At 37.6% G+C, this 25,438-nt stretch overlaps 1 protein-coding gene across 4 annotated transcripts in view; it reads left to right on the top strand.

Annotated features, from left to right (window-relative positions):
* Positions 1-25,438, top strand: part of ppp2r5ca (protein phosphatase 2, regulatory subunit B', gamma a) — a 43,501-nt gene that overhangs the window by 990 nt on the left and 17,073 nt on the right. For 2 of the 4 annotated variants that reach the window (XM_015350299.2, XM_006632240.3), the window contains exons 2-3: positions 97-165; positions 5,753-5,915. In XM_015350299.2, coding sequence (XP_015205785.2) covers positions 97-165; positions 5,753-5,915 — 232 coding nt within the window. Of the gene's footprint in view, positions 1-96; positions 166-596; positions 614-5,752; positions 5,916-20,020; positions 20,224-25,438 lie in introns of those variants that run through there. The other 2 variants (XM_069193209.1, XM_006632241.3) reach the window with 2 other exon arrangements.

Here is a 25,438-nt window from a genome sequence, read left to right as displayed (position 1 = left end):
CTGGAAACGCCAACATGCAAAGTTAATCATTCGTGTAAATTACGCAGGCCAGGAGGAACGAGTGCATCAACGCAATTTCCCTCTTTAATTTTTAAGGAGCCTGCGAAGTCTGGGAAAACTGGCAAAGCTGGAGTCAAAGATGGACAGGAAAGTTCCGAACACGAGGTAAGCAGTCACGAACTGGGCTTCTGGTTCTGGTATCGTTTGTTTTTAAGACGGGTTTATTCGGTGCTTCGAAGTGACATCGACAGATTTCGGTGGGTTTTACAAACTAAGAGATTTATGCTCTTAAAAATTAAAGACATACTTTTTATGAGGATGTGAGTGTTAAAGGATCTTAAATAGTTGTGTAGTAGGGAATTGGCTTTAGGCGAACTAATAAGATCATATTTAGTCTACTAGCCCATTGTATCCGTGAAGTCACTTGTGTGTTGCTGTTTATATGATACTGAGTTGCTAACTGAGTTTTACATTTCGCTATAACTCTATACTCGTTCCCATTTCGGTGGGTTTGAAAATGGTTTCACGTTAGTTCTGGGAGCATTTACACAGTCCTTTTCTGTTTACTCTTGATACATTTATCCAATTCTTGACAGGCCCAGATTGGTGAAAGGTAAGAATAGCTTGACATGAGGTTGCTGTTTTGCATAATGTACTAAAAACGTAGCTTGCTGCACTACAATGGCTAGATTAACTTAATTATAATGTGGTCTGCAGTTACTGAGTTTTATATACTTTTCCTCGGCAATTAAGTTATGTTTGTGAGCTCCGCAGCCTGTCAGTATTCCACTCTGCCAGTGCGTAAATTGTGTTCATCCTTGTGCCTGTCTGTCGTTTGTTTTGCTAATTGCTGCACTCTGAATTGCCCTGCATGGATAAAGTGTTGTGTAAGTGCGGAGTCCTGTTTCAGGGGGATTGTGAGTCAATTTGTTTGCTACGAGCAAGCTGTGTGTTATTTTGATTTTTTTTTTAAAAGATGACTGGCAGGTGTGCAATCAACACGGGATCCTTACACTTTAAGCATGCATCATGTGTCGGATATTTGATTTACCGTTTTATGCATTGCTTTAATTCAATTAAAAGATGCTGTTTTAAGTCTGGATCCTCAAGTCACATTTGTGTGTTTGTGTGCATTGGCAGTGTTGGTCTCTGGGGGGGTAAAGAAGGCTGTGAAACACGAAATACACATTTCACCTGAGGAGACTTTGTGCCAGCTCGGGTCACTTAAATACTAGAAGCACTGCCCTGTTTCTTATGTGCATGCAACAGCACTTACCCTGTGGGTAGCTGGCACAGTCTCTCAGTCAATGGAAATGGCTGCAGTTTAGAAATAGGTTTATGTAGTAGGCATTAAGTTTTAGATTTTTTTTTTTTCCTGTGCTGATCCAGGTTATCTATTCAGTGATTTGTGGCAGTCAGTATTTGGCAAACAGTCGTGCGCACCAACTTATTTAAATCTGTAATAAGCAAGCTGTTCAAGTATTAGTAAAAGTACTCTGGAGTGTGTGCTGTGGGCTGCTTGTTTCCATATGTGGGAAATATGGTGTACTAATCAGGACTGCAACAAATGAGTTCAAGATTAAGTGTTTTTTTTAAAAAGAAGTATGTCCTTAAAATGCATCCTTGATAATTTTTAGTGTGAGAGAACATGAAGTATTCTACATCAGTGTGACCATGAACTCTGAGGTACCATCACATTAAAAAGGAATTAACAAAAAAGTTTGAAGATTAACAGTTTATTGTGGCAAAATCCAGGCTTTATTTACACTGCCTTAAGAGCTTGGCTTCCTTGAAGCTTTCGGTGGTTACTGTAGCCAGGAAGGAATTTCTGGTTGTCCCAAGCTATTGTGTTGTAGTTCACCTGGAACATACCCTGTATATGAAAACAGTTGATCCGTGCTCTCTGAATCTGGTTTAGGGTGTGAAATCCTGCAATTTTTAAAATCCATGAAAATCTGTTTACATAAGATAGATCAAAGTGGTGAGACGTATCTAGATCAAATTCGCTAGTGGAGCAGTCTGTCTGGGCATAGCTTAAATAACACAATTCTTAGATGTTGCCCTTAAATCATCAGTTTGTAAAGACATTGAACATGTGAGGTTAGAATAAAGTCAGGAATGGCCAAATGTGTTCCTTGAAAGCAGCAGGGTGAGCTCTTTTTAATTTTTCTCTGGATTTTTAAACTACACAGTTGAGCAAATTGCCTGCATAGGTCTTCCAAATGTGTAAAAATAGGTGGTTTAAAGGTAACCACGGTCTAGCAGTTTTATAGGTCTTGTAGGAAATTGACCAGTTGTGTTCCTCTACTTAAGAAATCCTGGTCACAGGTCAAACCCGTGTTCTTGGGTCTTTACCTGCTCTCAGGTGAGCGCCTTCATGATTTAAGCCACTAGGTGAGCTCCCTAAATGATTATTGGTTCATCATAAAAAAATTAAATGAAGCCAGCAAATATGAAAAATAACTACAAAATGTGTGTGCATTATTCAGTTGGAGGATTTTGAAGAAGATAATCGTTTTTTTGCAAATATGCACTCTGTTTTCAAAGGAATATCTGTGTCCCATTTGTTTTTCCCCTTGACATGGGGATAAATTGGTTCATAGCTGTTCCAAACTTATTTCTAGGCCACTTCAAAAACGGAATCCAGATTTCACCAAAGGAAGGGAAGGCTATACTCTTCTTGTGGATTGCTAAAACAAATGCATTATTTAGAATGTCAAAATGTAGAGCCTACCAGATTTTGCCAATATCCTATAATTCTGGGAAAAATCTTAGTTTCTTCACTCTGCATGATGCATGATTTTCAGTGTCTGCGATTTAAGTTGTCGTTTTATTTTGCAACGTATACCTTTTCTAAGCCAAACGGAGTACTGAATCTGATGGGTAAGTCAGTGCAACAAGATGGACGAACTGCAGTTTCTGTACATTGGGAAAGGGAAAGTGAGCCTTGTTGCTGACTTTTGGACACTTTTAGGTTAAAATGAAAATGCCTTTGCAAAAAGGCCTTTTTACTTTTGTACCGAGGACCCTTCACACAAAAAAAACACGAAGTATCTTTTTGCATCGTTTGGTAGGGGTACGTGAGGTTAGCGAGCTAGTTTCAGTGGAGGTGTCAGGTTTGTTTTCATTCCTGTGCCCCTGCCTTGTGGCCTACCTTCTCTGACTAATGCTTGTCGAAATGTAGCCACTGGTGTTTGGAATTGCACTTGAGCTCTTAAGCCTGATAAGATGAAAACCCCAGAGACTAACACACACCCACATGATTATTAAATGCCCTTTTAGACTGCTTAATTTTTATTATTTATTCTCCTTAATTTATGTAGGAAAGCTTATTATTTTTGATACAAGTGGTAAAAAAGTTTAGGGTTTTCAGCTTAATTGAAGCTGTTCCTCTTGTAGAGCTTATGGACAGTATTTTGAATTCCAGAGTAGTAGTGAAAATGACAACAAAAGAAAATCCAGCTCTTCAGAGTACGTAGTGTAAAAAAGCAAAGCAAGGTTGTTTTTAACGGATACAGACCAGTATCTCCTGTTTTTGTACAAACTTCCTTATCTTTGGCACCAGACAACTATAGGTAAACTGGTCATATTTCTGCTAACCTCAAAAGTAACATGTTTTTGTGTGTGTATAAACACTCCAGCACAGATCCTTGTTCTAGAAATGGTGGAAAATGTGATGTTCATTTTACTAGGTGCAACAAAGAAATCGCTTCTATTTTGTACATTATTAAAGCTTCCTGGAAGTATTACTAAGGCTTTTAATATTTGTGCATAGTAACAATCTTCTTGTGTTCTGTTGAAATGCTGTTAAATAGGTGGCAGTTTTTGTTTATTGACATTTCTGCATCTTTATTTTGCAACCATCTTAAAATTCTATTAACTCCCAAAATGTAACATGTCTGTTTGCAGCATTCAGTTTTGCTATGTAACTTTACAGTGAAGGTTCTTAAGTTTGAGACTTGGATTGTTTGGATCAAAATGAATTTGGAATGGAACTGATAGAGAATAATTGTTAACAATAATATGCAATTGTGGAAAGTATGATTATTGCATAACAGAAGAACTTGTACACTATACTGTAATAAAGGTGCCATATATCTGGTGAGATGTAAAACTGAGGTCCTGTCTCTCCCGGGGTTCTTTCTAAAAAAAGAGTAGGTGTGTTATCCTGGTGTTCTGGCCAAATTGTCTCTTACCTTTACCAGTCATGGCCTCTTAATAATCCCTGTTATTATTAACTGGCTCTACTGTGTTCTCCTCCCTGCTGATAGCTGATGTGTGGTGAGCGTACTGGCACACTTCAGGTCCCCATCATCATCAGAGTGGGGCTACATATTGGTGGTGTTGTAGGGGAGTCCCCATTACTTGTAAAACGCTTTGAGTGTAGTGTCCAAAAATGTGTTATGTAAGTGTAAGGAATTATTATTCAGTCTGAAAGAAAATAAATCAAATGATTTAACAATTGGCTGTAAGATAGGTGCTGGGATATTAAAATGTAAGAGCTGTACTAGAGCTTGAAGTTCTCCCCTGTACTGTGCTGGATGTTATGGTCGGAAACAAGTTATTTTCCTTATGTTCTGGCAGATGCTGGGTGTTGTATGTGTTGGGTGTTGAATAATGTTGCATTCAAAGGAGCTCTGCTGTGTAAGTGAGAAGCTTTCCTTCTGGTTCAGTGCTCATCTGAAATGACAGTAACCCAACCACCATGCTGGCTAGTTCGAGAACTCACAGCCTTAAGTATGAAGACATTTATTTTCAGTCTAAGTGTTTAAAAATGGGATAACTTGGTAAAAGTCCTGCACTGAACTAGTATGTATATACTACATTGCCGCCTTCCCAGTCTAATTGAATCTTCACTGTCTTTTTGTTTGACAGTCATTGTTAGTCTGTGGAATTAGCCTCAAGCAAACTGTCTGCAGAATATGACTCATGGCCCTCAATTTGGTGGCATTTTTTAATAAATCCTGAAAAATATAAAAATGGTGACCCTTTTCAAAGGTATATTTTTAGAACACCTAACATTGTCGATCGTGTAACATTGTCGAACCTTCAGTACGATTACGAGGGTTCTTAACTGATCTGACCAGCAGCTGATCTTTATGTATAGAATTTAAGCCTGGCTGATTACTGCTTCAGTTATTAGTACTGCTGTTTTTGTTTCTTGGAAGAAACACTGAAGACTTAACACACTGGGTCCAAAATTCTCGTGTATACACAGAGTTCTCGACACCAGCATTGTTTACAAGTTTCAAGCCAACATTTAGAAAGCTCTGTCTACACCATTAGGGACTGGAGGGTGGTATGTCATTGTGTATGTGGGGGCTATTAATATAAAATATTTTTATTGTTTAGCCTCTAATAAATACAAGGCAACACATTCCCACAATAAAAGCTTCTTGTATTTGGGTTAAAAAATGTTCTCGTTTCAGAACTCAGCTGGAGTATTCTTATTCCAAATTAGCAAATTACTGTACATCAGTAGTGGAGTCTCGACAAATGTGGGATGGTGCATTTAAGTTAAATTAGGTTCAAGTTGTGCGTTTATACAATTAAATTGTGAGCTTTTCCATTGTATAAGATTAGGTTTATTATTTAAATTTTTTTTGCACATAACGGGCAGAAGAGAAGAATAATATTCTGGTTAAATACATGGTACCATCGACAGTGAATGATTATCCCTGTTTTGTAGCAATGAAATATGGAACCTGGAGACTTTGAGACTTAACCACTTCTCGTGAATTTTGTGTTACAGAGTTCAAATAAGAAAAATAGCAACAATGCCCCTCCTACGACACAGCTAATGAAGGTGAAACTGCCTGGCACGCAGACTGCAGTGAAGAAAGAGAAACGTCAGAGTTCGTCCAGGTTCAGTCTTAGCAACAACAGAGAGCTGCAGAAACTTCCGGCTTTCAAAGGTACTGCACCTCCTGTACAGGATTTCGTTAGCACGTGTGCCATGCACTTGCATACGATGCCTTCTGAATTTCTGTTACGTTTTTCACTTATCAGTGTTTTGTGCCATTGTGACTTTTTTTCCATTTTTAAATTGTTTTAGGCCCTATACTGTAGTTCCAAGTGAGGGTTGTATTGGCCCTAACTGACAGCTGGGTGCTGTTTATCATAAATGAAGTATTTATCAAAAAGCAGATGCTCTGTTAATTAAGAAAACTTGAAAGCACCGTGTTTTGATGATTGGCTTGCCTGAAAAATAAGGTTTGAAATGCATGCAGCACCAGTGAGCTTGCATCCTGTAGTCTTAACTTTGAAATGTCATGGTTTTTATACTCTGTTCTTATCGCGGTCTGTAAGTTGCGAGTTGCAAAATCAGAGCTGCAGAATGGGAGGAAGGCGACTTGGAATTTTGTTGGTCTGTATAGTGTTTGCGTCTTGAAAAGATTTTTGTTTCCTGCATTTTCACTTGCAAAGTAAATACTAAAGAATGTTTACATACCATGTAATTGTATTTCTGCATCGTGCTTTTTGTTATTCTGTGTGATTTTTCACAATAGGCCTTTATAATGGTTTTGAAACGGGCAAGCTGGCATTTGCTTTTGCTTGGAAAAAGATTGCTTGCACTTTCAGCTCTTGTTGTCAAAGGAGACTTCTCATATACCTGGTATCTGGAGTGTAGATTACACCTAGTACAGTTGATATGAAGCACTTTTGCAAACATTGATGCAGTGGATCATGAAATAGCTAAGCCTGATAAGCATTCCTAACATGTTAGCTGTCTTCTGTGTTTAGATGCACTGCATCCCAGCTCTTAATTGCTTTGTGAAGTGGCTAAAAGGCATAGTAGTTTGCCAACAAGCACCCCAGCCCGCATAATTCTGAAACAAATCTAAATGACCCCTTCCAAGACGGATCGTTCTTTTTTTGAAGAGTGTAATATTGGAAGTTTCATGTTTTTGGACTGTCAAAATGTCAGAGAGCTTCCTCGCTGCTGCCTTCTATAAATTAAAAACACACTTTACAGAAAATGAATTAGTGAAGAAAAATAATTGCAGTATCTGTATCCCCAATGGGTAACATTGACCTTTTATCTATATTTTAAAAGGATGATTTGTGTAGCTAGTCGTTCATCCACTATCTTAGTTTTAAGAAGCCTAGGTTAAGGACTGAAGTATTAACATTTTATAACTGTAGTGCATCCTGACAACAAGGCTTTTAATGTTCAGTAGGTGGCATGGTACATAATTTATAGGATGGCTGCTGCTTAGCAATGTTCTGTGTTATCTAGTAGAAATATTTATCTAACCTTTGTATTACGAAAAAGGTCATAACCATCATGTTGTATTTGCTAAATAAAGACTTGGATTGATGTTACATAAGAGAATTCTTCATGACTGTAGAATCATAAAGACTTGTACATCATGACGGATGTGCTGCATGTTTAATGAGAAATTTAAGGTTTATTTTAAAATGGGTTGATCATTGTTGTGTTGTAAAATGCATTCCTGTGTAGATGTGCTTTTATGGAGAGTTTTCAAATGCCAGATTGGTGATTTACTGCTAAGGCAGTATGTATTTCCTGGATGTAGGCTTTCTCCTGTGATTCATCGTCGACACCAGCAGATTGACGTAATGAGGGATTTGCCCCAGATAGTGTTTTGAAGTTTATAGACTGAAAGTGCTTGTTTCTAAAAATATACTCTGTGTGTCAGCAATGCGTTTTGCAAAACATATTCGCACATAGGAGCTGCAAAAAGATCATGTACTTGTATCTGAGTAGGTAATGCGTAATGTAGTGTACTGTTGAGTACCCCCTTTTCTAAAGGTTTTTTTTATTCTAATTCCAAATAGTTCTCAAATTATTAACAAATGTTGGCCTGCTGACAGTTATTGTGCTTTTGGCACTGCAGTATAAAATCACAAGAAAGAAAACGAGTCCTGTTATGGTAAAGGAGAATTGGACACTATAAAAAAACATTTCTTGAATGAATTCTGATTGATCCGGAGTTCATTACTAAACTATGCAGGGTTTCCAGGGACAATACTTTTATCTGTAATAGTTTACAATTTTGGCTCTTTTGTACTGATGGAAGTGGAGTGCATATACTGTACAGTACTGCTCTGTGCAATTAGGTAAAATATAACCTTGCAGGGATACATTTTCTTTTATGATTGTGCTACTTATTGTGAACAGTGACTTTGATTCTGGTCCTGAGGTGCTATCTGTGTGGAGTTCGTATGTTTTTCCACTGTTCACCTGGATTTCCTCTGGGTGTTTAGTTTTCTAGAGTTTTTCATTTCGCAAAATAGGAAGGTGTCGAGAAATACTCTCACTTTCCTTGGGAAAATGTAGAAAATGTTTTACTCCTCTTTAGGCTAATGGAACTCTGCAATCTAATCATTTCTAGCACGTTTATGTGAAGCTTTTAAACAGTTTTGAAAGAGCTCTTGTACTGCTGCACTGCAGTCACAGTTTTGTCATGCTTATGCTATTAAAGTCTTGCTGCATCTGCGTAAATGATTGATAATCTTATCTGCTATTACATGGAAGAAGATCTTAAGCAGCTAAATTGTAATTAGATGGCTTTGCCTCGTGGATGTCCTGCAGGTGATGGGGAGTTGCAGAGTAGCCAAGGTTTGTAAATGAGCAATAATTGCAGCTTTGTCATGACTTAAATGCATTAAATGTAAAGGCCTCATACACCAGGAAAAGGATAAGTCCACTTACACGTTCTCATCTAACCCTTCTACCTTCTCGCTACACATACAGGAGAAGTACTTCTCTCACCTACAGCATTGTAAGCCTGTTGGAGCCTGTAAGGTCACCAGGGTCACTACTGCTGTGTAACTGGGAGCCAGAAGACTCCTGCCTGTCTTATCCCACCCTACCTTTGGCAATGCTCAGCAGGCTGTGTGGATTGTGGGAATCCCAGTCAGTCCGCTCGTGACCTGACTCTGGCTCACAAGCACGATGCAAATTGGATTCCTCTTCAATTTTTAATACAAATTGGTAAACAGTGCTGCATGAGTTTCATTTCCTCTCTGGAGTCAGTGGATTTAAACAGTATTTTTAACCCTAGTAAATATTTATGGAAGCATTATTACAATATTATTTCCACAACATTGTCCAACTAAATTACAAACAAAAATGGGATGCATGATTCAAATTCCAAAGTACTTGCCAGTCGTTCAATTAATGAAAGAGTAACTCCTCGAGCAAGCATCCACACCTTTCCTGTGATAGCCTTTGTTCTTCATGTTGTACCTTTTTGTTGGCGAAAGGGGTTAAAGCGGTTACAGCATGTTAGAACGTGAAAAGGTCTCATACCATCACACAGATCGGTGTTTTCACATGTTTGTGGACTGTAGTGTGGTTACAGCCCTGTGAGGCTAATAAGAATTAAGAGGTGGAGTAAAGGAGCACAAGATCTCTTCCCTATTGTATCTGTATCTGGATTGCAGGAGAGGAACAGGAATGCATGCACTGATATTTATATATACTTGTATGCTCTTTATACTGCAACCCCCCCCTTCCCACCTAAGGAGAAAAGTGCAACTAAAATGCAGACTTCAAAACCCACTCATTAATAGCCTCTTTTTGTGTTGTATTTGTTACCTAATTTAGGAACCCCACAATGCCCCATACAGCTCTATTGTTGGTGCTTGCTGATGCATTGCACCTTGCCGATTGAAAAGAGCCAATCTGTGTCTCGGTTACTGAACTGCAATTACAAATGAACTTCCCCTGAGCCAAAGCCAAGCTTGCATAGAAAACCAACCAAACAGTCTGTCGCAGCCCCTTGAATTGCACAGTGTTAAAGCCTTTCTAGGTATTTGTTAGAAAATCTCTTCAAACAGTGATTGAAAACCTTCAGGTTTTTTCCAGTTAAAGGTGAGAACCTACAGAGCTGAGTGTTTCATAGATCTACAGAGATTTTTATATTGGTGTCGGAAGTCCTTGCCATCGCTGAAAGAAGTGGCTAAAATCCTCTTGTTGGAAGGGACATTGGATTCTCTTTTATATGATCTATCAGCTCAATACCAAGGGGTCCTGCAAAGTGTTCGTGTTGATGGAGAACAAAAGTGCAGATCAATAATGCTGGAAATGGCAAATGAGAAGATCGGCACTCTTCTCTGAGTTGTGATTTAGCTATAAACAGTGTTTAAGTTAATTTAATCCAGACACAAGGAGAGTTAGGAATCTCCCCGTGTAGATGTTCTTACTGATGTTGGACATTAAGTTTTGCAAAACATTTACATTATCATGACTAAATAGAATTCACTATGTTCATATTTTTAAACCGTTTATAGCATCAGACCAGAACATCTCAGGCTGGGGGTAATCTCAAGATGATAAATTAAGAGTTGTACAGTACATGCTTTTTGTTCTCTGGATAGTGTTGCCAATCATACACAGGCCTCTTCTCCAGTATGATTTATCAAAATTGTGCACTTGATGGTAATCCACAGTCTCTCCTGTCTTCAACTTTGTTTTGTAAGACTGATATAGATATTTCAGGAACTTTCCCTTCTCTGTATGATAGCATTGACACAGTAATCCTGCCCCCTAGCTCATAGTATTCAGCGACTTTAGTGAAATAACTAAACAAATGGGAGCTTGTTGTTGGAGTTTAAAGTAATAGCTTAAAGGTACAATAACCTTCAGAAACTATCTCCCATTCACTCTATAAATACTTAGTGCAACAGAAGACTGCAGGGCCACGTGCTTTGACACACACAGCATTTCTTAATTCATAAAGTACATGTACTTTGCGCAAGGACAAAGGCTCTTCTTAACTTCATCAGAAGAGTTGTTAATGATTGTCAGTTTGCTTGCTTCGGTAAGGGCTCAGTGGTCCCCGTGTTTTATTAAGCACATATGGTTTCAGAATGATCCATACAGTTATTGAATTATCAAGCTGGGGTTGGGTGACCTGTTTCACTCGAAAGGCAAGATTTCTTGAGCGTTTCCCTGCGGTCCTTTGAAAGGTGGCGCCACTGGTTTTGCGCCTTGTTGCTGAAGATCTTACTCCGGAGTTCCTCTGCGTCACGCGAGTCCCAACCAGCGAAGCAAAGGAACTTAAACCACTTAAAACGCCTCAGATGAACAGTTTCTACATTCTGGATAAACGCTGTCCTTGAGGTTCGACTGAGATGTTAGTTAAGGTTGTGGTAACTGTTGTAGCAGATCTTGAGCAGGTTTATACAAGAGGACAGTAATGTGTACCAATATAAAACGGAGCTAATCCTTTAACCAGTGTGGCAGTGGTTCATTACTTTTTTGTCAGACTAGTAATTTATTAAGAATCTGATCTTCAGAAGCATGTCTGTATACTAGCTCTAGGCTTCTCATGTTGTGCTGTTCTTTTTCCACCCATCACTCTTGAGGAAGGCGTACTTATGAATATAACATTCTGGGGGTGGGGAAAGGATCAGCTGGTGAGCATAAAAGTGTTTGATCCAGTTGATTTACATAATATTAATGGAACAGCTGTCCCAAGACCTGTAACCAGATAACATGGATCCTGTTTTAAAGGAGAAAAACAAGGGGAGATCTTTGCTGATTGTACTTATAATATCTGTTGCAGAAATTGAAACAGATGTTGTGTAAGCTGGCAGTTCAGTTACTTTTACAGAAATGACTACTGTAGATGCAGATAATCTTCAGAGTTTTTTTTTCTTCAAGCATTATCTGATCTTTCCTTTCTATAAATCTAAAGAAGGTAAACCTGAATGACTTGAATGGTAATGCACCATTGAGATGTGTGCAGCAGGCTTCTCGGTGTGAAAATCATGGCCTAATGTCAAATATGGTAATACCTTTTAAATTGAAGTGGAAACTGGAAGTGCATTTAAAACCAAGAACAGGAGGCACTTTACACAGAAGGTTGTGGGAGTGTGGAACAAGATCCTCAGCCATGCTGTTGAAGCGGGTGCTCTGACTTCCTTTAAGAAACGACTCTTGTTTGTAACCTTCCTTATGTTCTAACGCACAATTTTATTAAATCAGAGGGCTGATAATTGTTTCAAGCTATTATTTCATAAACCTAGATAGTTATGGTTAAATGAATGGCTGCCCATTTCAGTATGGTAAAATGTTCAGTTCAGACTCCCTGTTCAGTGTTTGCATGTGCTTCATGAGCTGTTTTTGTGCTGTTGACGTTAGTCCTTTGAATCTTTGGCTGGAAAATGCTGTGCTTGACTACTTTTGATTTAAGTATTGTAATGCTGAGCTTGTCTGTGATTTTAGTGCCACCTATTGGTGACAGTCCTTTTAATCCAAACCCAAGATAAGCTGATAAGACGAAAGCCAGGTTTGTCAGAGGTGATGTAACTGGTATAAAATGGTGGTTCTTCCTGTATGTAATAAGCATATACCTCAAAGAATGTAATTGGAAACACAATGTCGCTAAAAACTTAGTTATTAATGGATTCTCCGCAAAAGATTTGGTTAGGAAATAATATCTGAATGTGAAATAGCCAAAGGCTGTAATTTAATCGTAGCATATTGCATTTAAAAAAATAAATAAGCTTGAGGTAAGTGAAATCGAATAATGATTGCTTAACATAAGTCTATAATCTTACACTTGGCACTGCTTCAGAAAACCCTGTCCAAACCAAGTAAAGCGACTTTTCCAATGTTTTAGACAATATACCAGTGTAAAAGTCAAAATCCTAATCATTTTGTTTGTGGAACCGTACTTTGTTTAATACTTTTTTTAGCCTTTGAATTGCAGCTGAGGTGTTGCTCCCATGTGGGAATGGCACAAAGGCGTCATCTTGAAAATCGGGCCACATTGGTGCCTTTCTGCATTTGTCTTTCTTAATATTCATGAGGCTTGATGTTCAACAGGTTAAAGTCTCATCACAGGTGCCCAGGCAACTTTTTCATTAATGGTTTAGCCCCAGTCATCAGTGCATCATACATGGCCACGGATAAACAACTTCCCAAACCACCAGGAACGTCTGATCGGGGTCCAAATCCCTCTTATTTTTGTAAAATGAAAAACGTCTGATTCCTTTTGAGGCTCTGTATCTGTTGCTTTTTTTGTTTAGTTGATCACCTTCAGTGCGAGTGAGGCAGCGATCCTTTCACTTTCTCCACCATACAAGTTGACAAACCCCTATCAGTCAATTGGCCGCTAAGATGTTTGTGTACCACAAGTTTCAAAAACCTCTTAATAAAGATGCATTTTAATTGGGCAGAGGATCGCATGTGTCACCATTTCCCCATAATTGTGGATAGCTTACAGCCCTTTCCTTTAACAGTGCCTGTAAACGTTTTCATTTTTTAAACCTTTTATTCAGTTTCACCATTTCAAGAGGTTTGACTTGTGTACTCACTGTCTTATGCTCTGTTCGTAAACACCCAGAACTGTTTAGTTTGGTGTACTTTCTTAATATGGGAATGTCTGTTGTCAGTTTTGCTACGTGATGGAAAATGGAAGATTGTGTTTTTAAGAATATAGTTATTGCTCTCACAAGGCTTGTGTGTTATTCTTCACATATAGGGTACCTTTCACTTGTTTTTGAAACATACTTATCTGCAGATTGCACTTTTCCCCTAAAACAATGGATCAGTTTCTGTATTGTAGAAGCAGACACTCAAGAACAGGAAATGCAACTCAATGCCGATCTCTTTGCAACCTTCTTATTGTCAGTATTGGTTAAGTGCAGTTTTGGGTTTTAATGTGAGTCCCAATCAACCTTTAATCTCTACGTCCTCTGGTCTTGAACCTAGACACACTTAAAAATGTCCTTGCATTCTCCATTCTACTGCTGCGTCGGGCAATTTTATGGTAAATGTAGTCAAATTATCCTCATGATAACATTACCACGAGACTAATGACGAAGATGTATTTCAGAACAATACATCTACACATGCAAAATGCATTAAAACTTAAAATAGAAACGAACCCTGGAGGAGGTGGGAACAAAGAAAACGCATTCAAAATCCCTATAACAAACTATAACCATGTATTTTTTTTTAAGCTAGGAAAAGACCTGAAAACCTTTATTATATGAAGCTGTAAATTAACTTGTAACAGTCTTTTATATTGGTTAATTTTTCTTGTATTATTTCCTTTGAATTTTTGTATTATTGGAGTGAACATTTACACAGTTAAACTCTACAATCCAGGATGTATATAGGGTCTAAATCACCTTTAAAGAGATCTTCTGTCTGCTGAAAAGAGGTGAAATGTCTTATTTGTGTGAGTCTTGTATTGCTATGGGAAGATTATCCTTGGTTTGACTTTCATGATTATTAACCTTGATTTAGATACATGACCCTATAAAAACATCACTCATACAAAAACGTACATCTTTCAAAACTGGATTTGATTTTACTAAACCTCACAATTGTCGGCATAAAATCCAAGTTACTACATATAACATTGTCACATCAATTCAGTCCACTTTGATATAGGGGAGTGTACCGTGCTTGGTGTCTTTAAAGCATTGCGTCTGACCTGATGCGAACAATATTGGTACAGTCCGTAACTCTGGCAACCAGCCTGCTGACGCTTCATTCTGGTTACTATGGTTATGGAATGTAATGGTACTTGCAGGAACAAGCACTGTGCCCAGTCACTGGCATGCAGCGGCTCTTAAAGAAGCCTTCATTTGTAAAGATCAGTCATGTTTTCTAATCCTTAAGACTCATGTATAGCCCACATTTTATGCTGCCATTAATTAAGAAATATTCCCTTGGAAATTCTGAAAGCAGTAGATTTTTCATTTTCACTCATGAATATACTGTCATTTGCATTAATTTTGATTTCTTGACTAATTTAGGAGTCTACTTTAAACGCTTTTTACCTTTCTTGCATTTCTTCTAAGGTATCTTCTTAGTGCGATTTGTACACAGCAAGCAAAATAGCTCTCTATGTAAATCTGTATTTTAAAGAGAAGGTTGACAGTGTGATAGTAGCGGAAATGAGGAACAGTGTGAAAGTGCATTTCAACTGAAAACAAGAGACACATCTTTACACGGTGGGCTGCAGATATATAGAACAAGCCATTCAGCTATGTTGTAGCCAAGAGCTTGATTTCTTTCACAAAATGACTTGGGTGAGATCCTTGGATCAATGTATGACTACCAATTGGACAAGCTGGGCAGAATAGTCTCCTTTTGCTTAACACTGAGTCCCTGAAGCAAGAATTTCTTTAAGACCTTTTTAAGTCTTTAAGTCCTTTTTCCCCCCGTTCAGAGGTCGGGAAAGAACGTTTGGTACCTTTGGAGTTTTACTAATACTACCTTATTTGCAAACTTAGATGGATAATACTTTATTAATCCCGTAGGGAAATTGATGAAACGGCAAAATAACTGTTTCAGCAAAAAAAAACTTAATGCAGTTTCTTGTCTCTAACAAAATAGAATGAATGTAGTAATTGCAGTGATCCTTAGTCATCGAGTTTTAGCACAGGACAAGTGGGTGATTCTCTGGGCTAAGATCTATGGAAAAGATGTGTATACAACAAAATTCCCAACTCTTTCCTTTGTGGTCAGAGGCTCTGTTGTGTTCTCTTGATCTGCCACATGGGTAGAATAACAGGAGTTAAGTGTCAGCTTGCACACTTCACTGTAATGATGAATAAGGCTGAATTAATATTTGGAAAGGTTATATTTAGAAAATGAAATGTGTAAAGTCTCCTGTTAGATCATAGTAACATACAGTAGCTTTTGGTTGAAGTAGTTGCTGAAGAATATCTTTAAGCACCAAACATTTTTTCCAAACATAGTATGTGGCTATTCTTATGAATTAGCAGTTGAAAAAGTTGTTTTCCCAAATATGATTCCAGCCATGGTATTGAAACTATATGCATTATGCTTATGAGGAGGAAGCAGCAGGAAGTGTGGAGTATGAATGAGCTTTGAAATTACTGTGGTATGAACTGTAAAATAACCATGCACCCACACACAAGCAATGCTAAAGCAGTGTAGTACTTTAATTCATGCTTGCAGATGTGGTGGTTAGCTGTCACCATTCCCAGTGGGTGTTGAACACTTAAAATTCCCACCAGTTTGTTTTGGAAATTCATCTGAAATGTGACAACTGAAATCTGACTTCCGAGTGGTAGATTAGTGGGAGGGTTGATATTTTTGTGGACTGAAATATCTTTGAAATCAATGCAGGAAGTGTAAAAGTGTGATGTGTTTGTATCCGTCTCCTGCAAGGAACAAACAAATGATCACCTTCCATACAAATTTGCAAGAGTTTAGAAGTGTTTTGTACTTGATGTACAGGGATGTCTAATGTAACCTTAAGTACATTTTATTTTTTTTATGAACAGTACCTTACTGTTTGGAGTAGTGACAGATGAGACTGTCAAAATTGGTGGAATAAATAAAGCAGTTGTATGATAGTTAATGCTAATTAATGACAATGTATTATACTTAATAACATAATCACTCTTTCTCTGAATATTATTTGTGATGTGTGTATTTTTTTTTGCAACTTGAAAAATTATAAGAAGTTTCAGAAAACTCTAGCAGGTAGTTGACAGGTGTATCAGGGATGTTGTGGGTGGTGTTGTCTCTTAATAGTTTCTGTGTGGCTTCCTGTTTTCTCATCTTTGTCTTTACAATGTCACATTTATGAATGTGCAGGTTTCTTACGAATTTCCATTAGATTGTTTAAGGCTTTTGGTGTCCCAGATATATTGAGTCTCTACCCAAGAATTCTCTACAGTGGTGCTAGAAAGTATTATAATACTATTTTCTGAATTTCTGCATAATTTCGACTTAAGATGTGATCAGATCTTGATCTAAGTCATTAAAATAGACCTCTTCATTCATTTATTGGTCAAAAAGATCCAAAATTAAGTGTTTTTGTCAGGAAAAGTATGTGAACCTCTAGAATTATAAGTTTGATTAAGGAGGTAATTAGTAAGGTGTGTCAATCAATGGGATGACAATCAGGTGTGAGTTTGGGTGGCCTTGCCCAGTTTAAAAAAACAAACCTGAGTCTTCACTACCAAAGTCTGGTCTTGTGAACGCATGCCATGCCTTGATCAAATGAGATTTCTGAGGACCTCAGAAAAAGCTGTTGATGCTCATTAGGCTGGAAAAGGTTACAAAAGGATTTCTAAAGACTTTGGGCTTCACCAATCGACTGTCAGGCAGATAGTGTTCAAATGGAGAAAATTCAACACCATTGTTACTCTCCCCAGGAGTGGTCGACCACAAAGATCACTCCAAGAGCAAGGCGTATAATATTCCAGGAGATCGAAAAGGTAACCCCCCGGGTAACATCTAAGGATATGCAGGCCTCTCCTGCACTGGCTAATGTCACTGTTCATGATTCCACCATCAGGCAAACACTGAGCAAGAATAGTGTGCATGAGAGGATAGCAAGGAGGAAGCCACTACTCTACAAGAAGAACATTGCTGCCCATTTAAACTTTGCTGAGGACCACCTGGATGAGCTAGAAGAGTGTTCTGTGAATGGATGAGTCAAAAATGGAACTTTTTGGCTTAGATGAGGAACATTGTTTGGCGAAAACCAAACACTGCATTCCAGCATAAGAACCTCTTCCCAGCCGTGAAACACGGTGGTGGCAGTGTCATGGTTTGGGGCTGTTTTGCTGCCACGGGACCAGGACGGCTTGCCATCACTGACGGACCTATGAATTCTGTATTGTACCAGCACATTCTACAGGACAATGTCAGGGTATCCGTCCGTGAACTGAAGTTCAACAGAAGGTGCATCTTGCAGAAAGACAACGACCCTAAACACACAAGCCAGTCTACCAAAGACTGGTTGAAGCATTAGAAGTTTCTGAATTTCTGCATAAATTTGACTTCATCTAAGCCATAAGAATGGTTGAGGCTCATTATAGAACTTTCTAACACCACTGTGTTGCATTAAATAAGTAGGATTTCATTACAGTTAATGGTATTTTAATGTTACTGGAATACATTTTCCAGTTGTTCACACTTGTACTAAGTATAGACTAAATTGACTGTCTGAAACTTTCCTTCTTTGCCTGCTGTTTGTCTGCAGGAGAGTTTTTCTGAATAGGAAGGATACTGTCGATGCAGTTTACTGGCATTACTAAAGTGCTGGTTTCCTTTTTATCTTCAAGTTCATTAGTTCATATTCCAGGTGTGTTGTCAAAGCTGTGCTTCATGCGAAGTGTGGTAGATTTCTTAGTAGTTGTCTGCTAGTCTGGGGTTTTTTTTCCTGTGTTGCTTAGCAGTGGTTATCGGTATTTCTCGGTTTTAATTTGGGTGACCTTGTTATAAAGTGTTGGGGCGTGCATATGATAGTGGTTTTAGCTGAGTGAGAACTGCTACAGATGTTAAACAGAAGAAACTCTAAAGAATATTTATTTCAATAGTAACAAATTTACTAGGGACTGTTGCTCTGGATAATAGATCAGGATGCAGACTAACCCAAATGCCTGCATTTTGTAAATCATGTAGAGGTCTATTAGAATGTTTGACTTTTGGAACCACAGCTAAAAAAGTTTTTTTCAGCCATAGTGGCCTCTACTGTACCTCTTCATAGGATATTTGTGTCTGTAACAAACCTGGAGAAAATATAATCACAGTGGGTGTATATGAGAGGAGCAGTCTGCCTCTATTGTCTTTATTTTATGTATTAAAGGGTTACGAGGGAGAAAACTGTTAAGAACTCATCTTGCTTTTGGGAATGTGGTGGACTGGAATTCTGTCTAATTCTGCAGTTAAATACCGTAAAGCTGTGTGAAACCCAAGTGTCTGGTGAGGAATGCTCACTGCTTACAATGGTCTCACCTCATGTTCCTCAGACACTGGATGCAACCCTGGGGGCAATTGTTTTTTTTCCAGATTATCCTATTCGAAATGAAGGCTCTTTAAAATTTAATTGGGTATTGGAAAGTGTCAGACTGTTGCAGAGACAAATAGTTGTTTAGATCCAACAGCTTTAAGATTGTAACATTACTAAAATGTTTTTTTTATAAAAGTGATTCATTTATGATTTTTAAGGAAAAAAACTGGCTGATTACACCAGTCAATGCTCTGTGCAATTTCTGTCAGAATAAATTAAATCTTTAACTGGGTAGTCAGTCATTTATAACCTACAATGCTCTGATATACCATATGAATAACATTGAACCCTTCTGAGTAAAGCAAATTACATCAGATATTAATTAGAAAAGGAGAGAACCATTGTTTAGGAAAACTGTGCAGCAAGTTTATGTATAGCATTGGAAGCTATACATAGTTGTTTCTGAAGGTAAAGTACGAATTTTATAGCCCACTATTTTTTTTCAAAGAGTTGTACAGTTAAATTTTGATGTATAAGTTTGCTAAATATCCATCATTGTATTATTTATGCACCTATAAGGGGTAGTAAAGGTTAATTATACAGTACCTTTAGAATGTTATGTATTTGTCATGGAGGTTTTTTTGTGAAAGCATGAAGAGATTTAATAAACTGAGAAGATACTTATGCTACCTAGACAAAAATAATATTCACTTTCCACTTGTTTGCGTCAAAAAATTTTTTCATAGATTAAAATGTCCAATTCAAGTGCGTTCATATTCAGATCTAGCAATTGATAATGTCAAACTTGCTTGGATAAGAGCAAGTTTTTTTATATTAAACTGTTGAAAGTGACTTTAAATGTGTAGTTTATTTCCCTGTTGGGGAAAAATGAATGAAACATCCTATACTCTGTATTTTTAAATACAGGAGCATGTACAGAATGTTTATTTTTAGATGCAAAAATGACCATATTACTCCTAATAATAATTGCCTATACTGTATTTCGTATCTCAAGAATTCTCAAAGATTAAATTAATCTTGCCTGCCAAGGTTAAAAGGAGTAGTGCAGCATAGTATTTTCTGCACGAACTAAAGGGTTTTGAATCGTCAGATCCCTGTTTCGTGCAGTGGGGGGGGAGAGACTATTTAAATCACAGATGAATGGAGGTAGAGCGTTAATCTGATTAAACACACTGCCTTTTCTTGCTCTGCCAGCCAATCCTCGGTGCTTTCTTTTTGCAGTTTATTAGTGTCATTTTATGTAGTTGTGAGCAGCCAATCGGCTTCTTCCTGGCTGGTGACATCACTAACTAGCTAGTTCCCTCCGGCAGCAGGGAGCTTCATTTTCTGATCTGTTTTTGTGCTAAAATGGAGGCTGGTTCCTTGCCTTAAGTGGATTGCCTTCCTGGTATAGCATAGATGTTGACATGTAATAAGGCTGGCAGCAGGATGGTAGTGGATGCACCTAATTCCAATGGCCCTTTCCAGCTAGTGGTTCTTAAGCACTTCAGAGGTGAGTTGTGTGCATTTTTCTCATTGTCTGGGAAGAGAACGTTGCCATATATGTTCTGTTCCTGTCAGGGCTATTGTGATTGCAAGATAAGCTGCCGACAAAGCCGTTCACTGTAAGGGGAAAGGGAAATGTGTTCAATGTACACGGCATGCTTTTGTTGAATGTCTGGTGTGTTTGTGTTGATTGCTAAACAGAATGGCAGGTTGCGTGCATAGCTTTAAAGGCTGGTTTTACTGCTTTCTGCCCTGGCTCTCCCATCCCCCTCCCTCCCCCCCCACCCAAGCTCTTGTGATGTCAAAGGAAGTGAAGTCACTGTCCTGGAAGGGTGTTGTGTGGGGGTAGGGCACCTACAGCTTCAGCACAGGCTGTGTGGTTTATGTTCACTGGTTTAGGTTATAGGCGAAGTTGATCACGAAATTACCCTTACAAAGGAAGTAGCTTTAACACACAAAAGCCTGGTGCTGACCTTGATTCACTGGGAAACCAGACATGGTTATTGCATAGCTTCTTGTTACATTAATGTAAAATGAAACCTTATTCTCAGATCTTAATTTTTTTTTTCTTGTAGATATACATTTTCTGTTGGGAGCAAATCCCAGTATCCTTGTGAAAAGTTGAATAAGGAATTCATAATACGTAGTTAGGAATTGGTGGATGCTTATTCTACACTCCATCAAATTCCCATCCACTTATTCTGGATTATGTCATAGAACATTTATTTTACTAAAATAACTCATCATGCATCTAAGTCAAGATGCAGGTCTTGACAAGGGCAGACAGTCTTTTGACTGCTGTATTTGTTTCCATTTTGATTTTCATTTGTTCTAGGACATTAATGACTTAAACTAATTGAAATGGATCTTAAATCAAATTGGCTGCCTTTTTCAGGGTTTAAGGTGCTGATGAAACGTGCTTTAGCCTAAAATGTGCAGAAATACAGCACTTGAAGACCAAATTTGGCTGCCTCTGAGAAGTCTTTACAATTGAATAGTAACAGCATTCTGCAGCCCTCTGTCTCACACATGCATAACATTTGCATTAAAGACCATTTTCATTTGTGACCAAATATTTTTTTTATTGGGCTGCACAAGCATAATTTACCTAACTAACCTGGTCCAGACGTCTTGTGTAAAATTCAGTGTTCTTGCTGTTCTCTTGCCTGCTGAATGCTAACGGAAAAATGTCATCAAATTAATAAACGTCATGGAGAAACCTCTGTGTAGTTTTAGTTCTGTTATTTAAGAACCTGTAGAAAATCCTGGGTGTTGGTTACACACTAGTCTTAACTATTTTAGGTATAGAGAAAGATTAACTGCTATGTAAAAGATTGCAGTCCACAAATCACTTTGGTCAAGTAAAGTTAACATATTTAAGGGCTCCTGTAAGATATGGTTTAGTTTCTGCTATGCCTACAGACATACAAGGCTAAAGAAATTAGAAGTATCTGATAATGTTAATTATAGCAATAACTAGGGGCTCTGTGCTCTCGTTTCTTTTTTTATAAATTCGATTAAGCGTCTGTAGTTTTAAAATTTAAATATTAGCTTCACATCTGTTACATTATTTATGCTTTCATTCCAGTTTTTGAAATCTTGCAGGCATATAATTTAATAGCTATCTTTTTTGATTCAACAGTTTCTAAATCTGAAGTGGTTTATAGAAGCTAAGGTTAAAGACATCAGGAAGCTATTTCTGTCTCTTAGCTTTGATTTTAATTGATTCTGTAATGTATACCTAGTCATATAACTTTAGGCCTTGACTAATATTGGAAAAACATTTTGGAATTTGCCATTGTTATTCAGTAATATAATATGACAAATTACTCCAACATTGCAAACAATGACATGTTAAGCGAGTGTTGTAGTACCACAGTCTAAATCCTTGTGCTTAATTCTTTAGTTTTTTTACTATGTTAGTAACACAATGGAAGTAATTTTAAATTGTATTATGGCAGAAATCTGTTACTTTATTTTTAGGTTTTAGTACGGTATTTGGATCATCACACATTTGTAGTTGGCATTACAGAGCCAAATGTTTTCAACCATTTTACTGCCCCTTTTCACTAACGAGTGAGTATTGAAGCTTTATGTAGTATAGGAGCCATAATTATGAATAAATCAATCGCTTCTATTGTCTTTTTTTTTGTGGATGTTCCTATGCCATTTTAAAGCATCTCCAAATTTTCTTTTTTTGGCGCTGGCTGAGATAACCTCTTGCCTCAGTGCTCAGGTCCTCATTTGAATGTGCTTGATCACCTCTCTACGTGGTCACTGACAATCTGAAGTGGGTGTGTTGGAACACATTTTAAAGCAACCTTGAGTTTCATATGTATATTTTTTTTTCACTGGTTATTACATGTTGGAGATGCTGTGGAATTTTAGCTTCATTTTTGATCGTGGCCATGAATTCCTGGTGCCTAGATCAAGATGACGGTATACCTCACAGCCATTTTACAATTTTCTTTTTTACACAGGCCATTAATTTTTACTGTGCCACCAGCCTGCAGAATCTGTGGATTTTGAAAGGAAAGGCTGTTTACTGCACTTGTTTCCTTCTCCTGCCCTGTTTCCTGCAGGCGAACTAAAGTTTTTTTGTTTTGCTGTTGTATTTGTTTCTAAGGATTCCTCGGAATAGCTCTACTGTGTAATTTCGAAACTCGACAGGATATTCCTCCTATGGAAGTGTGGGTTTGACGAGAGGACAAATCAAGATGGATTCCTATTTTCTCTCTAGGTTGCTGAGTCATTAAATAGATTCACCCCTTTAATTCATTTGCTTTTTAAGTGGTTTTCATTGGTGGTGTAGGTTGGAGTTGACAAGTTTGCTGTTAAAATTACCGGTGCTGGAAAAGGTCATTTCAATACTTTTGTGTCTGGAATATCACATTATCCCCCCTGTAGTGTAAATTTAAGAAAAATCGGTCTCTTAAAGGATGTAAGAACAGACAAGTAAACTTAAATACTAAATAAAAGAAGACTTATGCATGCTCTTAAATTGTGGATAATGCCTTTTCATTTAAAAGGTAGGAATGATATGCTAGTATGTGTTTATTATAGTGTACAAGATGCATTGGAGAACCGTGTGAAAATAACAGGTCTTTAGCTCATGAATTCTCATGGAAAAACTCGTGAGATATTGAAATCTTCTTAGAAATGGTCTTGCAAAACCTGAGCATTACTTCCCATTTTACGTGTAAAAGAAGCATAATAAAGATAAGTAAAAGCCTATACATAGAGATCCGTTAACGAAGTAGAGGGAGTGGTTGTAAATATACTGCTAATTTATATATGCAGAAAGACCAGGGGTTGTCTTTTCTGAGCCTTGAACGACATATATTGCAATGCTTCCTGGCTATTTTGAGTGCTTAGTATCAAACACATTCCTATTTGCTGTTCTGTGGTGAAATTGAGAAACTGGTGAGAATGTGGCTATCAGGAAATGAGCACTGCTATTTACTGGAATTGCTGCAGAGTAAGCACCCTCAGAAACATTGGTGCCTGTATTCTTCATGCAGTAGCATAGCAAGCTGAAAGAGCTAAACTGATTTTACAGCCACAAGCTTAAGCATATTTTATCAGTTTAAATGTGTATCCGGTTTGGTCAGGTTAGAAATGCCATAGTTTTAAAACCAGTTTGAAATGTTCTTAAATCAATTGTTTTAAAAGTCTCCTGAACATTGACTAATATCTTGAGCTGGATTTTGTATTCCAGATTACAACCATAACAATTTGTGGATAAATCCTGAAATATGGGTTCTGGGTAATCCAGGAAAGGAGCAGGAAAAGTATTTTTAAAAGCGAAATCTGCATCGGCGTTATGGAAAAATGACTTTTCTCTTCGAAATTTCAACATGAAGGCCAATTGTGCGATCAAATTTACACTCAACACATATTGCTGTAGTGTTCTGGTCTGGCTCCCAATGTCTTTTGTAGAAACTACAATTTCTTTCTATTTTAAGATATTTTTTGTTTAATTGTTTAATTTCTTAATTTAATATAATCTCTGGAGAATTCGCAAAATAGGTTACAAATTACCTTGCATTGCTGAAAAGCCTTTTCCAGTCAATCCAATTCAGAGGACGGTAATGGTAGCTATGTACTATGTACATACTTTTGATATGGCTGATTTCTTTTTTAAAGAACACAAAGGTTGGGAATGCCATACATTTATTTTCAATGGTCATTATATGCAGACTCACTGCTCTGTGATGTTTCTTAAAATCAAAAAATAATAAATCACAGCATAAACTGATAAAAAAAGAAAACTACTTGCTGGTATTTTTACTTTTTTCAAGATCCCATTGAGCCTCAGTAAATGGAGTCCTTCTGAGGGTTTACTGCGGATAGCTGATGATTAGAACTGAAGTGCGTGCATCGCTAAATCTGTGCTTTGTAAAGTTTGAATGAGAGTAAGCTATTATTGCTATATATGAAGTTGGTAAACATGAAAGGTTAGCTGGGGCACTACATGTACTATTTCAGATAAGCACATCTAGTTTGGGTGACTTGAGGCAGTGACTTATTCTTCAGTGTCATCATGGCACTTAATGACAAACAAGATGCCTGTTATTTCAGTGTGCGCAGCATAGCTGCTAAGAAACCATGAACTGACTAGCATTACAAGTGTCACTGAGCAATCATCAAGGTGGATATTTCAACATGTTTGTTTAGTGAGTTATAATGCACAAGGCTTTTCTGGCCCTTGCAAATTCTACCTGTTGTATTGCATTGCTTTAAGAGCATATAACTGGTAGCAAATGAGTAGTAGATCAATTGGTAGCTGAAGGATTGACTGAAGGATCCCATCCAGCCCTTACTTGAAAGAAACTATGGTGTCTGCTTGGAGAGAAAGGCCTATGTGTAAAGAAGTGCCTCTTGTTCATGATTTTAGATACGCTAACTCTGTTTCCATTTCTTTCTTCTGGTCTGTTTCATTATAGATTCTGTTTTTTTTTTTGTTAGATTACAAATTCACTTTGCAATGATTTACCTTAGTTGTACTATATTAAAAAAATATTCTGAAGCTTGTGTACTATGGAGGAAGCAATACTGCTACCCTCGGCAAAGCTTTCAGTTTTTTTTTTGCATAAAAACCTCATCTATAACCAAAATGACATGAGTGCGTGAAGTGAAGTTTCATGCGGTGTTCAGTGTCTCATTTATTACTACAAACCATCAGCAAATGATCATCTATATAATTTTTTTTCCATTTTGAA

Source organism: Lepisosteus oculatus, chromosome 8 (assembly GCF_040954835.1).
Source record: "Lepisosteus oculatus isolate fLepOcu1 chromosome 8, fLepOcu1.hap2, whole genome shotgun sequence".
In the NCBI taxonomy this organism is placed as follows: Eukaryota; Metazoa; Chordata; class Actinopteri; order Semionotiformes; family Lepisosteidae; genus Lepisosteus; species Lepisosteus oculatus.
This window is presented reverse-complemented; position numbering and strand designations above follow the sequence as displayed.